The sequence below is a fragment of the Phaethon lepturus genome, unplaced genomic scaffold (assembly GCF_000687285.1).
Source record: "Phaethon lepturus isolate BGI_N335 unplaced genomic scaffold, ASM68728v1 scaffold3089, whole genome shotgun sequence".
NCBI classification, from domain to species: domain Eukaryota; kingdom Metazoa; phylum Chordata; class Aves; order Phaethontiformes; family Phaethontidae; genus Phaethon; species Phaethon lepturus.
The window spans coordinates 36,456-51,157 of NW_010563998.1; the positions used below are offsets into that span (position 1 = coordinate 36,456).

The window sequence follows — 14,702 nt, forward strand, 5'->3', positions numbered from 1 at the left end:
ATGCCAGTGCAAGGACCTTCTGTAGATTCAAGTTCAGCTTTCGGCAATGCAATGGACACTTGCCATAAGCAGCTCCCAAATTAATATAAATTCAGTAGCAATTCATAATCTGTGTAAGTTAAATAATGTAATGCTTTCATGGTGTACTTTCTTTTTGACCAAAAGCAAACATTTTATAATCGCATACTCTGTTCTAAAATAGATTTGTACTGAAAACTACTGCTACGAGGCAAATTTTGGAAGGGCTAGCAAGAGCCAAAATTGTTAACTCTTGTTAAACTTGTGTTAAACAAGAGCATCAGGAAGATACTACTCTTAAAAAATATGCTAATAATGTTACACAGTATTCAACTTACTTAGATGTTGATCCTGTAAGCTGCATGCCTCTGTCCAGTAATGAATTAGCGGTGAGACCTTGTTTAACAATCTAAGACAAAAGTGCAAATAAATTTATTACGTTCCTTCTATATATGAAAAAAATACTCAAGGAATCTTCAAATAATGATTCTCCTTTGCAGTTTTTTTCTTAAAAGACTCCCTCATATGCAGATTCTCCAACACAGTATACAGAAACTCCTACACTTTTCTTTCTAAATTACTTGAGAGATGAGATCACGAAGTTTTCAGCTAGATAAATACGGACTAATTGCTTTAAAGACAAGACAAGACTCCAAATGCTAATCCAAGGAAGGCTTGCATGAACACAAAGCTTTTGCTGCAAAGTGATAAGAAATTAAATTCCAGAGCTTAGACACCTATTTTCTACCAAGCAAGTTCCATTATTTTTCATATATTTCATTTCAGCTCTTTCCTCAAGCATGTATGCTCATACCACATACATCACAAGGAAAAAAGAAAGCAAGCCCAAACATTTACAAAATCATTTGCTAAATCAAAGTTGAAACTCATAGAACTAAAGCATTTACAGGTTGGATCAGTATTAGATGTACTGCTACTGAAGTTCTGTGAAACATGTATTTTAAACAAAAGTCACATAAATATCTTTCAGCTGCATATCATTCAACAGGCAGCATTTTTAAGTACAATAATGACAATTCAGAACATAGATCTTATCCACAGAGTTCTAACTCCATCTTTTCTTTTCCACAACCCCCCAGCCACACAGCCCATGATCTGAAGTTAGAAATCCAAGGTATTCCTCAACAAAAGCAAAGGAGTTCCAATTTTCTCATAGCTTTGTTTACACAACAGGTATACTAAGCAATTTTAACTTGTTTTGAATTCTTGTTCCTTTCTCTACTTACTCCTCCTTCCTCCATACCTTAAACGTTGGGACAGAAAGCTGCTCAAAAGATGACGAACTTTCTTCACTTGTTGGCGTGTCAAGATCTAAAGGGCGATGTAATGAGGATTTTGAAGTTCTTTTGTTAGTTGGATGCTTTACTGACCAGTTGATCACCTGGAACTGTGTAAGATAATTTTGGTAACATGCCATTACAGGCTGCTGGGAAGTTATTTGCTCACTTTCCACAGTCTTTTCAGAATCCATGACATATATGTTCTCAACATGCTCATCTTCTCCTCCCAGAGCCGAAACAAATGAAGCCTGTGAAGGATGAGTCTTAATTGGCAACATTTTAATATCTTGACTAGTTTCTCCATGGATTGTGCTTGTTAAGGGCCCTTCCACACTGTGATAAATAGACCCTCTACTATATTCAATTTTCTGAGCTTGCTTTTTTCTCTTTTTCCTCCCTGGATAGGTTCCTGGACCTTCATCACTACTTATTGGCTCAAACTCTTCTGCTGCAGAAAAATAAGCTTCGCTATCAGCCATTGACATACTGGAATCCATTGAGCGATACTGGTGAAATGAGTTTGAATCTGCAGATGGAGTATATGGAAAAGAACCAAAGCTCCTCCTCTGCTTTGGGGAGTCCAAGACATTCTCATCACTGCGAGACACATCGCTGCTGAACTGCACACCAACTGGAACAGGCTGCTTGTCTCCATAGAAGGCTGCTGTGAGGCTCTTGGTACTCCCAAGCCGGGTGGAGCACACAGACGCTTGCCGTTTTAGTGGAGACCTCAGGGGAGACTGACCAACAGGCCTTTCCTGGTTGCCAGGGGATGCAGGACTGCCCTCTGCACCCTCAGCTGCAACGCTGGAAATAAAAATTAAAGGTTCGTTTGCTTATTTTATTATTAATCCTTCTCTTTTTACATTATAGGAGCTGTAAAAGGCTTCAGTGATTCTACGACTTTCTATTAGCATAGCAATTACTTTCATAACGCTGATTGCATACTAAATTCGGCCACTTGTTAGTCCACTTGCCTACTTATAGAGGATGTAAAAATGAATATTAATGGCAAGTGCTGTTGCTTACATGTTGGATTTTCTAGCCAGATCAGGTAATCATTCCCTATTAAGGATCCAAATTTGCATTCACACTAGGAAATGCATTTGAACAGTTACCATTAGAAAATAACCAACACTTTAAAAATTGCTAAATCTCAGGGTTTTTTTCTGTCATGACGTGTTCAAGAGTTAAATTATACTTCTACCTGCACAGAGAATACTAACCTTCCATGACCATCTTCCCTTTTTGCAGCAGACAAGAACTCTTTCTGTCCCAAGTGATCCTCCGTAGTTGACAATGGGCTGTCCTTCTCACCTGCAAGCAAGGGGAGTGCAGCACTAGAACTGCTCGTTTCCTCCGAAGATGAGGAGGAGCTATGGGAGCGCAATGGCACTTGTAGGCTTAGATGTTGTGCTTTTCTTTCTATTTCTATACCCATAGATCTGCAATCCCAATCTTTTCGTTTTACGCCATTTGCTTTACCTAGGATCAGAAACAGAAAAGAAAAATTGAACATCTGGTAAAACTACTGCAATGGTCTCTTTCCTGCCCACTGAAATAAAAATCCTTTATAAAATAAAAGCCTTTGTTTTGAAATGCATACACATACTAGCATGCTGTACTAACAAAAACGAATAAAGTCATAGCAGCAAAACATCAAATTGTCTTCGTAGACTGCTTTCTATACAAGTAGAACAGATGGAAGTCAAAAAACTACTTCTTACTCAGAAAAGAGTTGCATGTTAATATAAAAATTCAGCATATGAAAGCTTGCTCACTACTGTCAAGCTACTGTCTGCTCTCAGAAGGGCCCATGCCACTACAAGACATCTTGCACAAGATCGCGACGAGTACTACCCATTAACCAGAGTCGGAAAGACCATAAATATTAATGTGGAGTTAAGAAATCATATTTTGGGGCAAAATAAGAGTAAAATCGCTGTACAATGCATTCTCACCATCTAAAATTTTAGGAATCTCCTTAGTAATTATCCATTCTCCTGGCTGCAGTAAAGATTGCCCATAAAACATATCAGATTCTGCACTTGTACTTGAGAAAGCAGAGCTGCTTGAAGGTGTCAGTTCCTCAAGTTTGAAAAAATCTAGTCCTGTTAATGTGCCACCGAAGAATCGACAGCCACCAAGACAGCCACATTTGTTCCTGCTTCTCTTGTTCCTCAAATTATCATCAGGCCACAAAAACCACAATCTATACAAAGGCAGAAAAACAGAAAACAAAACAAAAACGTGACCATATCAGCCCTAGTACATTTAAATTTAGTGAAAACAAGATTAAAAGATATCCCTCTCTTACAGGTGACCTCGTATTTCACCCGGCATGAAATGAGTAAATAAGATTTGTATCTGAAACACAGATGTCAGACATAGAATGAAGGATTAGCTCCAGAAAGGAACAAATCACAAATGTATATGCCGTGCTCAGGCAGATTATGTCCACCTGCCACAATAGACACTAATAGTAACCACCTTGTCTCCCAGCATGGACACAAGCACTGCAAACACGCTCCACACTGGTGTATGCTGCTTATGCCAGAGACAATTGCTCTTTGGAGAGACACACAAGTCACAGTTACACCAGGCATCTTGTTCACAACTGCTCATCAGCTTGCTCAGGACTCTTTAAGGCCTGTTTTCAGTTCAGCCCGAGAACAAAGGACAAATTTGATTCCCTCCTCTCCCTGATCTTCATTTTGGGGGGATAAGGGAAGGCAGAAGCAAAAGTAAGTTTTACCAAAAATCATACAATTTTGCACAGTCCAAGCACATTCAATCCACCAACCCCATAGCGAAGCATTCGACATACTTTAAAAAAATTACAAGAGATTGTAATTTACATAAGCAAAAAAAACCACGAAACCACAAAAGCAAAAAACAAGGTTCCATCTTTAGATTAATGTATTAACTTACACACCACCCCCCACCAGTTCAAACGCATCTCCTTCAATCACATCTCTTACCTCTTAGTTCGGTTATCATGCGTTTCTAAGAAATGTCTCTGCACTTCATGTTTAGAAGGATGATCTGCAGCTAAAGCAATGTCAGCAGTGATGAGCCCCAAGTTGACAGAGCCAGCTTCCAGCCAATATGCCCTCCTTAATATTGGCTGAAGACCAGTTCTGCAGTTGTTCACCTGCTCAACATATTGTCTCAGTTGAAAGTCTTGAATAGCAGCACTTACACCTTCTCCAACAGACTGGTTGTGGAGGTTGCAGTTTGCAATACGTATAGCACCCATCTGAAAATGTGATTTAAAAAATGAACTCTGATTAGTCATGAGTGAAATAAAGAAAGGGTAGCCTTAAATTTGTTAACCCACCACCTACCGCATTCCAGAAAGGTCTCAGTAAACTATGCTCTCCCAAAAAAGACAGAGAACCAGTTTTATATGCAAACATGTGCACACACATGAAAGAATGCAAGCTTAGAAATTAGTTTCAGCCAGTTTTTAAATAACAAAAATAAATATTTAGGTGTCTCCTTTTGTAAGGGGATCAAAAAAGAAAGCTCAACTTTGGACGGGCATTGTAATGAACCTTTAAAAAATTAAATTATTAAATTCTTCAGTGTCATCTAAAAGCCAAGAAATCTAAAACTTTTAAAATCAGATATATGATTTTACATTATATATATAATTCTGTGTCCTTACACTAAAACATCTATTATATACTTTGAATACAAAGCTGTATTAACTCCATAGTTAATAAATACCTCACAGTGATACAACCATGTTAAAACACTGCAAAACTCAAGAAATTCCAAACCCTAAACCTTAACTGAGATCCATATTAATTGTGTTATAGTAGCCCTTATATGATCACACTCTATTTCTTGTATTGGCCTAACTCCAGTAATTTTGCTGAACCAAACAGGAGGTTGCCCCTCTCCTACGAAAACCACAGTACAGGCAGGAGCTAACCTTCTCCAGAAAGGAACCAGAAGTTCTTGCTTTACCCCCAAACTTAGCGTGGAAACTGGTCACTGTACAACTAACCCACGTGCCCACACAGTATCGAACCTCCCCAACACTGATGTACACCAATAAAAGATGACATAGCCCCGCCACACATGCTTAGTCTTCAACCTTCTAACCACCTGAAGGCTTTGGACCAGGTTTCCTGCACAGCTTGAGTCCTCTCCAAAAAGTCACCGTGAAGTACCTGAAGTACTTTCACAGGGAAAGGAAGGAAAGCTGAAAAAGAGCCTGACCATGGAAGAGCTACCCACAGGATTAATATTAAATTATTATTTCTCATCTCTGTCACAGACTACAAAGGAACACTGGAAACTTCTTTTTTTTTTTAAATTTCAGTGAAACACATTCAGAATATAATTTTCTAGAGTGGTTCAGGTTATTAAGCTGCCTTTCAAAATACTGCCATTCATAATTATGCCTGCAAACACAGCTAATATTTGCCACAGTGCTTTGCACTATTGGACTTCAAAGAATTTGGACACTCAAATGCATTTTTTACTGCCACAAGGTAGCGAGCCATTCAGATGAAGAGATACCATGTCATTAAAAAAATGTCCAAAATAATTACCGCTTTCCTTTAGTTTGATTTTGGCTCATAATGTGATGTATTCCCAAAACCTTACATGTCAAGTCTACCTTTTAAAACTGTGTTTATTAATGGACAACACAACTACTAGTCACCGATACCCACATACCACTTTTCTCCTTTTCTGTTGTTACCGTAACTCAGTTGTCTCTTAACTTACATTTTGCTATATTGAATAAATTTCTCTGGTTTTCTCTTGTATTCTAAGATAATGGAAAGAATATCAGCTCTTCTCTGCACATCCTTTTTTGAACAGAGGATACACCATGCAGTATTCTAGATTCAGTCAGGTAATGGCACTAACACTTTTCTCATCTCTACCAAAAGACAAATCTTAATTCTAACAGCTGTACACCGTAAGACAATCATGAGTTATCAAGCATTGACTTGTACACAATCCATATCAATCATTTCCAGTTGCTGAGTTAAGAACTTGTGTTACAAGTTCTTATTAGTGCTCAGGTAGAGACACTTAAGAGAACCAGCTGAGGGAACTGGGATTTTTTAGTCTGGAGAAGAGGAGGCTCAGGGGAGACCTTACCTACAGCTACCTGAAAGGAGATTGTAGTGAGGTGGTTGTTAGTCTCTTCTCCCAAGTAAGAAGTGATAGGACGAGAGGAAATGGCCTCAAGTTGTGCCAGGGGAGGTTTAGACTGGATATTAGGAAATTAGGATTAGGAAAAATTTCTTTACTGAAAGAGTGGTCAAGCATTGGAACAGGCTGCCCAGAGAAGTGGTGGAGTCACCATCACTGGAGGTGTTCAAAAAACGTGTCAATGTGGCACTTTGGGACATGGCTTAGTGGACATGGTGGTGTTGGGTTGACAATTGAACTTGGTGACTAGAGGTCTTTTCCAACCTTAATGATTCTATGATTTATATTGCCAAATTTTTTATACTATTCCTGCAGCTTCCACTCTTATTTTGGCAGAAATCCACTACTTCTTACTATTTTCCAAGATCACTAATGGAATTACTAAGGAGAAGCCAAATTGACCTACTCCTGGCCCAGTCTAAGCCAGCCTTTTATCACTTAAAGTTTCAGAAATTCTGCTTAGTCCATTGCAGGTAGCTATTCTATCAAAAAATACAGAAGAACTCTATTGACAAAGAAGTATTTTAATTGCTGTTAAGATAAATACTTTTACCTTTATATTGGTGGCACAGCCATGCTCTACCACATACAGATCTGCTCCATCCATGGCTAAGCGTGTCATAGTGTACTTCAAGTCATCAGATGTTGGGCATGGCCCAGGAACACAGTTCATCTGAAGGAAGGGGAGGGAAAGAAGAAATAAAGATTTAAATGTACATAAGGAGTTTTAATTTAATTTGTGCTTATCTTTTTATTTCTGTTCGTTTAACAGAAGCCTAAAACTAGAGCAATAACAAGTTACTTATTCTACACTATCAACACGAGTACGAGATGGGCTGCTTCTGCCCTGAGGTTCATTTTCACCAGTGCATGTTTAATTCTTCTGTCCAGCAAGATCAGGGAACCTAGCTAGCTCTCCTGGCTTCCACCAGCAAAAGGCAAATCAAGTCTGCTAATAGACAACATCACAAAAACTGGACCAAAAAAGGAAGATGTCGAGAGATTAAATCCAAAAATCATACTTAATATATGGCAAGCCTCCTTCAGGTTTCAAGTGACTGTGCACATGACAAGCACCAAAAGCAAAATCCACAATGACATGATAGTTAAGTAAGAGTCCCATGTTTAAAAAAAGAAAAAAGTTAATGGAAGCTATAAACTGTCAGCTTAAGTCTCCCACCAAAGCCCCGTTTCATGAGAGGACACGGGATGAAAAAGTACCATGGAAACGTGCCAGGAGCATGGGGGGAAGTAAGTAGGGCCTTTGTCTCTTAAGGAACACTGGAGTTTGCCCTTTGGCTCTTCACTGTCACAGTAAAGATAAGAAACTAGGCATGACTTCTGTGGATATTGTTTCTCAAAATAATTCATAGAGCACAAAACATTGTGCCTATCCACAGGAAAATCCAGAGAGAATGGCTTTTCTTTCTAAAGCGTAATTAGCTATAATTTATGAAAGGGAGCATCCAATCTGACTACATACCCCATGTGTCTCGATAACTTTAAGGCCGGATTTCTAAACTGTTCCAAAGAACCTGTGCAAATATAGCGAGCAATTAAGACGGATGAAAAGTTACCTTAGAGTCACAGAACCGACGGTCAATTCCATGCTGACATATTACTACAGATTTTGGCCTTTCCAGTTCAAACTCCCGGCACACCACATGAAATACAAAGGTCTGCCCCCATTCCAGAAGACACGCAAGCTGTAAGCAAGTAACAACATGTTGGCTAATAGTAAGCACGCAAAATGAAGTTTTGGTATTCCACAGAGTACTGAAAGAACATCACCAAAGACTGGGAGGTGAGCAGGAGTAAAAATAAAAGACCCCACCATAACATTCTGGCTGCATTACCTTGCTTACCCATAGTCTATCTCCTGTTAGTCAAGATTAGTTTTTATTTTGAGTGCACCACAACATGCAAGTCTCTGTAGTTTTTAAATGGAAAACACTGTGACATTAAACAATTTCCCAAATAATTTCTTAATATAAGGAAACAGCTTTTGCTATTGCAATCAGCCGAGAACTTCATTGTAAAGACAGAGCTCTCCTCATTCTCCCTCTAAAAAATACCTCGAAATACTCTATTACCATTCATAACTTAAATGTCAGGCTTCCTTGCATATAAATAACAAAGTTACATTTAGAAAGCATAGGAGGAAACTGGCTAAACAGAACACTGCTGAATCTTGCTAGACCTAGTAATTAGCCTATTGTTGATTTAAGTTTTTTATATAGTTAGCTCATTCATAAAGGAAATTATTCATGACTGTCTCTGTTATGAGAGGGAAATGGATTTTCTTTGGCTAACCAAAGGAAAGGGCACTTAAAATCAGCAGTAATTTAAATGGAATTTAACATAGCTATGACTGTCCTCCTAAATCTCTCCTCCTCACGTTAGTGTTGTCTGTTCACAAATCCTTGCAACCCATCACACTATAGGAGGAAAAAAAGCCAGCGACCCTGAAACAGCAAATTAGAGTTCTGCTCCATAGCAGTGCTGACAACAAAAAATAAAATAAAAATCCTCTATGAAGCACACAATTGTGAATACCTTCGTAGGGGAAGAAAATCCTTAAATTGCATCAAGCATTTAGAAATGTTCTCTAACCTTAGATTCTTTTGAATCAACTATGTTTAATTTTGAGGCATACAGCAGTGGAGTAAATACTACAGCTTATCTAAATCAATGGTAGCATTTTGGCAAATACCGCCCCCAAACTCTGTATATGTAGCATTAAAATGTATCTGGAGTCTATTCTTTAGATTTACTGAAATTGCTTGTATGCCTTATTTCAATTTTATTTGCTGCAGATGTCTCCTAATGAAATACTTGAAATCCTAGAAAATAATGCCAATTTTTAGAGGAATAAGAGGATGTAGAAGTGGCTTTTAAAAATTAATTAAAAAACCAAACCAAACAGTAACTACTAAATAGAATTTATTTACTTTTCTCATGTCTCAGAATACACTGACAAAGCAACCTTTTTAAGGAACTAGCTCCCCACACCAGAAATAAATCAAAGTGACCTGCCTATTGTACACTTGGAGCCATTATTATATCTGCAAAAATAAAAGTAACATAAATGGCAGAACTGAAAGGAGTTGGTGGTAAGACTGACCTAAGAAAATCTAACACTGTGAAAGCTATGTTCCAGTGGGACCAAACATCAGAATTTATGCAGTGAGCAGCATGACTGAGCTACCAGGTGCTCTCCTGCAGAGGCCTACCCATACTACACTGCCACCAATTATCTAATTTATCCCAGCCTTTAAAAAGTGGCTTTGTCCACAGCTTTCTATGGAAAGCCAGAACTTTATCTGCAAGCTAAATTCTTGCCAGATCCTCAACTTGACATCCTTAATGCCAGCAGTCCAAATGCCTACATATCTCCAAGAACCTTACATCCGAGGGCTATCAAATGGCCATTCACACTGCAATCGCAATTGAGTACTTCATTTGTCCTTCCCAAAGAGTCAGCCAGCAGGGGTAACGAACCTGCATCTCCAGAAGTCAGCACCAAAAAAATAAACATAACCTCAGAGGAAGTCATGGACAACTAACGCATCTCATATTCAAACCTCTTGAACACATTTTCCTTTCTCCTCTTCATCACGTTACCTAATGTATGTCTGAAGGCATCCCAGAACACCTGCTCTATGTACAGAGAAGTATTATTTACTCTGCAATTAAACCACTAAAAGTGCACATAGGTACTGTGGTTGCCTTTCTAATCAGTATTGAAGTACATTAACATACATAGAAGCAACATACATGTGTTTACATGTAGTGACAACAACCTTCACCACTGATTTGTTCATGCTGCTACCATCATCCTTTCAAATGCTCACATAACACTAGCCACCCTGTTACACTACATTTAAGATGAAGATCAGATTTAGCTCGTTTGGCTTCTCCTATCCACTTACAGAAATGGTTACAATTTCAAACGATAAAATTAAGGTTACTTAAGGCACAGATGCATCCCAACTCAGCTGAGATCATGTGCTTTCCAAAATCCGTGCTACGCCAGTTTCACAAGAAGAAATGTAATACTTCAAAGCGAATAGTTTCTTGACAGTACCTGGGGTGCCGTAACTTTGGCTGTAAGACTTCCAGCCTGTACATCTATCAGCCATGCGTATTCTAAAGTATCACTTCCAAGAGGCAGACCTTCTGCTGAAAACATCGCATGAGCACGCAACTGCAGACCTGACAGGCTGATGTGACCCTCTCGAAGAACTTCATCCGCTGCAGGTCGCTGTTAAGGACAAGTAAGTTAAAGCTAATATTTGCAAAGCATACACCAACAGAAAGTGCAAAAACCACATAGCCAGAGATAATTCATACACATTTATCTTCACCTCTAAAATCCTGTTGACTTTTGCACAGCTAGACAGTCCCGACACTTCTCAGCACAACCCAGGCAACAACATATATGCAAATCTTACAAGGGGAGAGGGAAGTTCATCTAACCCAAGTTTGTTTTACTTGTTAGCAACTCTCATCAACAACCTTCCCTTGCTGAACTCCACACAGTGACATCTAGACACCATCTGTTAAATATTACTGCAATAAAATACAAGCAAAGAACAGAAGAGCATGTTTAACAATGGAAGTGATCAAGAGCTTAAATAACATGATTTATGAAGGTTTGCTACTATCAGAAAGCTGACACATTAATAAATAAAAATAAAAATAAGTTTAAAAAAACCTAACAACAGACATCAGAGGCTGTCCTCTAAATTGCACCTTCCACCAAAGTATTTCTTGGCAACCTAAAGCAAAAGCTACTTGTTTACAGACATGAAAAATTCAGATGTAATATTTTTCAGAAGAGTATCACTCCACCAACCAGAGAAGAAAATGAAAAGAGAAAAACAGCACAGGCATACACCAGAAGCTTGCGACTGGATGGAGGTAAGATGTGGATTAAAGCCAGTAAATCCACAGCAAGACTTCCCTTTCATTCCATTTTCCCAACTAGTGATCTAGTGAACAAACTCAGGTTCGTTTTTCACTCTCTGCAAACCTTTTGGAGTCGCTTAATGCAGAAGAAACATGCGCTACTCTTGATAGCACTGTCAACCAATGTCTCAATTCAGAAGCCATTTCAAAACAGTATGAATGGGAAACATATAGCAACAATACTTGCCCAGCTAGGCAAAGGGACAATTCCTGTTCTATATACATTAGTACTATGAACTTCTCACTTTAAGGTTGAATTGGGGAGTATCAAACAGCATTTTTGAGATCTGTAATATGAATAAAGGGTCAATTTATAAAAAAAACACAAAAATCCTAAATATCAGTATTTCCAACATTAAATGGCAAGAATTAATAAAAAGTCAAACACGCATAACTGATCACAATTTTCTTCACAATATTTAAAAAAAAAACATTCCATCCTGCATGCTTATCCTTTCAATCAATAGCAATTCCCAGAAATCTTATTTGTCTGAGCTAATGTTTCTGAATTAAAATACACTGAACCAAAAAGAACACGTAAAACCTAAAGCAAAATATGTAACCGCAGCATTACTAAGTTTAAACAGTAAAAATACTGAAAAAGAGTCATGTAATAAGTCCCAGGGCTGTTAAATTAAATCATTAAAAAACCCAAAGTAAAAAAAAAAAAAATATTAAGGTTTTGCCTGCAAGCTCATTTCTGCTTCCTTGTACATATGAATTGCAATACAATAATCAAGTTACAGGTTTGAACAGCATTTAAGGGTCTCATTCAGTGCACAAAATAGACTGTGTTCTTAAATAAGCAGCTATTCAAACGCTTGAATTCCTCATAGGATAAATACAAAAACAGCCCCAAAAAACGCCATCCACCACAAAAAATAATGTACAAAAACCTCCCAGCAGATTTGGATGACATAACTGCAAATTCATAGGATGCAATTTTTCATTACATAAAGGTTTGTATGTTCAAGCTGTAATTGTCATCAGCTTCAACTGCGCCTTCTGACAGCTTCATTCAATTGAAAAACAAGCCCTACAGTCTGGATACTTAGCACCTGACAAAAGCTGTCAGGAATATGCAAGTCTGTCTGCCACCATGCTGTCAGTACATCCAATTTCTGCAGGTCTCTCTAAGGCAGCCCTATTAATCCCATATAGATTATACATTTGCAATTCCTGCAACTTCACACCATTGCTTTCTTCAGATTGCTGCTGAAGACAATTGCAGCGTTGCAGCCAAAATCCAAGATGTTTAGATTCTACACTCTCACCAGGGCTTGCATTCTTTACTTATCAGAGGTCAACAGAATAACATCTCAAAAACATGAGGGCTAATGAGGAACCTCCTAAGATGTCGTTTAACTTTTTGCCATCAAGAAAGTTCATTATTTCTTCCAATTCCTTTATCTTTAAGTTACTCTGCAGTGAGAGCTTCTATTAAAGGTACTTCTGTGCTTGTGGTACACTGGATCCAAATTTGGAAAGACTAAACAAGCATCAAGCAACTCCGTTCATTAGCTTACTGACATAAGAGTAAAAAAAAAAAATAGGGTGACATGCACCTTCATCTGCTTTCGAACACTGGAATATGCGTAAGATGAAAATAATTTAAATTTTATTTAATTTTATTTCACACAGGCCATTGGCAGCAACATATTTCAGGACACAGGGATTGAAAACAATATAATCTGTAAGGTACAGTCTAAGTATCATAGTGCTTTTAATGCAACTAATACATGCATAAACAAAAAACAAACTATTCAATAAACTGCACTAAATTAGGATGCCTTCTTGTGTTAACAAATTTCAGCCTAACTCCTCTCTGAGCTAAATTCATTCATATGGGTAATTTTTGCAAGTTTACTAAAATCAAAGTAGTATACAGCTAGCTGACAAGCCACAAACCACCCTTAACTTTGTCTCATTAAGTACCTTCTGAAATATGGCTCATGACTCCCCCACCAGAGGAAGACCGTAGGTCATAACAATATCTTGACCATAAGACACAGATTCAGCTCTCTGATTTAGTCTAATAAAAGTCATACATAATGTGAAAGATGCAGTTACTCTATTTACTAACACATGTAGTTTTAAAACTATATGCTTAAAGTGAAACATATCCAGATGCTGCACAAAATTTATATGTCAGTATCTTTTAAAATCAAATTCTTTAAAAAAAAAAACACAAAAAAACCAAAAAACCCAACCACACAAAACAAAACCAAAAAACCCAACACACACAAACCAAGATCACTCCATAGTTCTAAAACCGGTCTGAATATTACTCTTTCCTAGAAAACCTTCTCCAGAAAGATTTAAAGCACAATTAAGAAAATACAACCTTTTCTTCCGCACATTTCACTAAAATGCAAACTGGGCAGAAATTAAGATTCTAAAAAAAATATGCATCAGATTTTTCTTTAATACCTCTTACGATTCATAAGCCTTAATAAACTTTGTATGTGTACAACAGGAAAGCTCCTAACAAAAAAGAACGCAATTTTAAGATCATCACAACTTCCACAATACAAACTCACACACACAAACACGTAAACAACAGCTTACTACCTGGTAGTTGTCATTCAGAAACAAATTCACTGGAGACAGTACAAGTTGAAGCATTGTTTCTCTAAATCCCTTCTTCATCTCAAAACACAACCTTTCCAAGAAAGCTGTAGGGCACTCAGGACCATCTGGACTGCAATGCTAAAATAAAAATTAATTGTTTCAGAAACTGAAAATACACAACACAGTTGAAATTGTAAGATTAGAAGCAAACCTGTAAGCAGGAATTATGCTAATTTTCCTCCAAGTGGATACCAAAAAAGAAACCTGTGCAACTTCAGAAATCTTTCCACGATTACATAAATAGCAATGCATACCCATTTGGGTGAACGCAATTTTTTATTTGGATTCCTGGGCATTCCTCAGCACACAGATGCACAGAGCAGAATGCACAATTAGGAGATAGTTTTTCTAGTTAGCAGAAAAATCATAATGGTCAATCACAAATATTACCACACAAATCAAGTTCATTGAATAAAAAACATATAATAATTATCCAGTCCTGCCTCCCAGGTAAGCAAAACAAATCCTGTCTCAAATTGGTTTAGATAGCCACAATTTTAGTAGACAGTATACATACACTTTGGTAAGCACCATCCTAACTTAATGTTCCAGGGAGTCAAATTTAACTCCAGATTACGAAACTAGGGAAAAAAAAAAAAGTAC

General features: G+C 37.7%; 1 protein-coding gene across 1 annotated transcript in view; it reads right to left on the bottom strand.

Moving 5' to 3' along the window:
- KIAA1109 (KIAA1109 ortholog) overlaps positions 1 to 14,702 on the bottom strand; it is a gene marked incomplete at its 3' end in the record, with an annotated part of 85,913 nt that overhangs the window by 35,577 nt on the left and 35,634 nt on the right. Inside the window, exons 20-28 of the mRNA XM_010294702.1 lie at positions 14,040 to 14,177; positions 10,585 to 10,761; positions 8,075 to 8,203; positions 7,051 to 7,170; positions 4,301 to 4,578; positions 3,281 to 3,531; positions 2,546 to 2,804; positions 1,283 to 2,126; positions 357 to 427 (exon numbers count right to left, since the gene is read on the bottom strand). Coding sequence (XP_010293004.1) covers positions 357 to 427; positions 1,283 to 2,126; positions 2,546 to 2,804; positions 3,281 to 3,531; positions 4,301 to 4,578; positions 7,051 to 7,170; positions 8,075 to 8,203; positions 10,585 to 10,761; positions 14,040 to 14,177 — 2,267 coding nt within the window. The remainder of the gene's footprint in view (positions 1 to 356; positions 428 to 1,282; positions 2,127 to 2,545; positions 2,805 to 3,280; positions 3,532 to 4,300; positions 4,579 to 7,050; positions 7,171 to 8,074; positions 8,204 to 10,584; positions 10,762 to 14,039; positions 14,178 to 14,702) is intronic.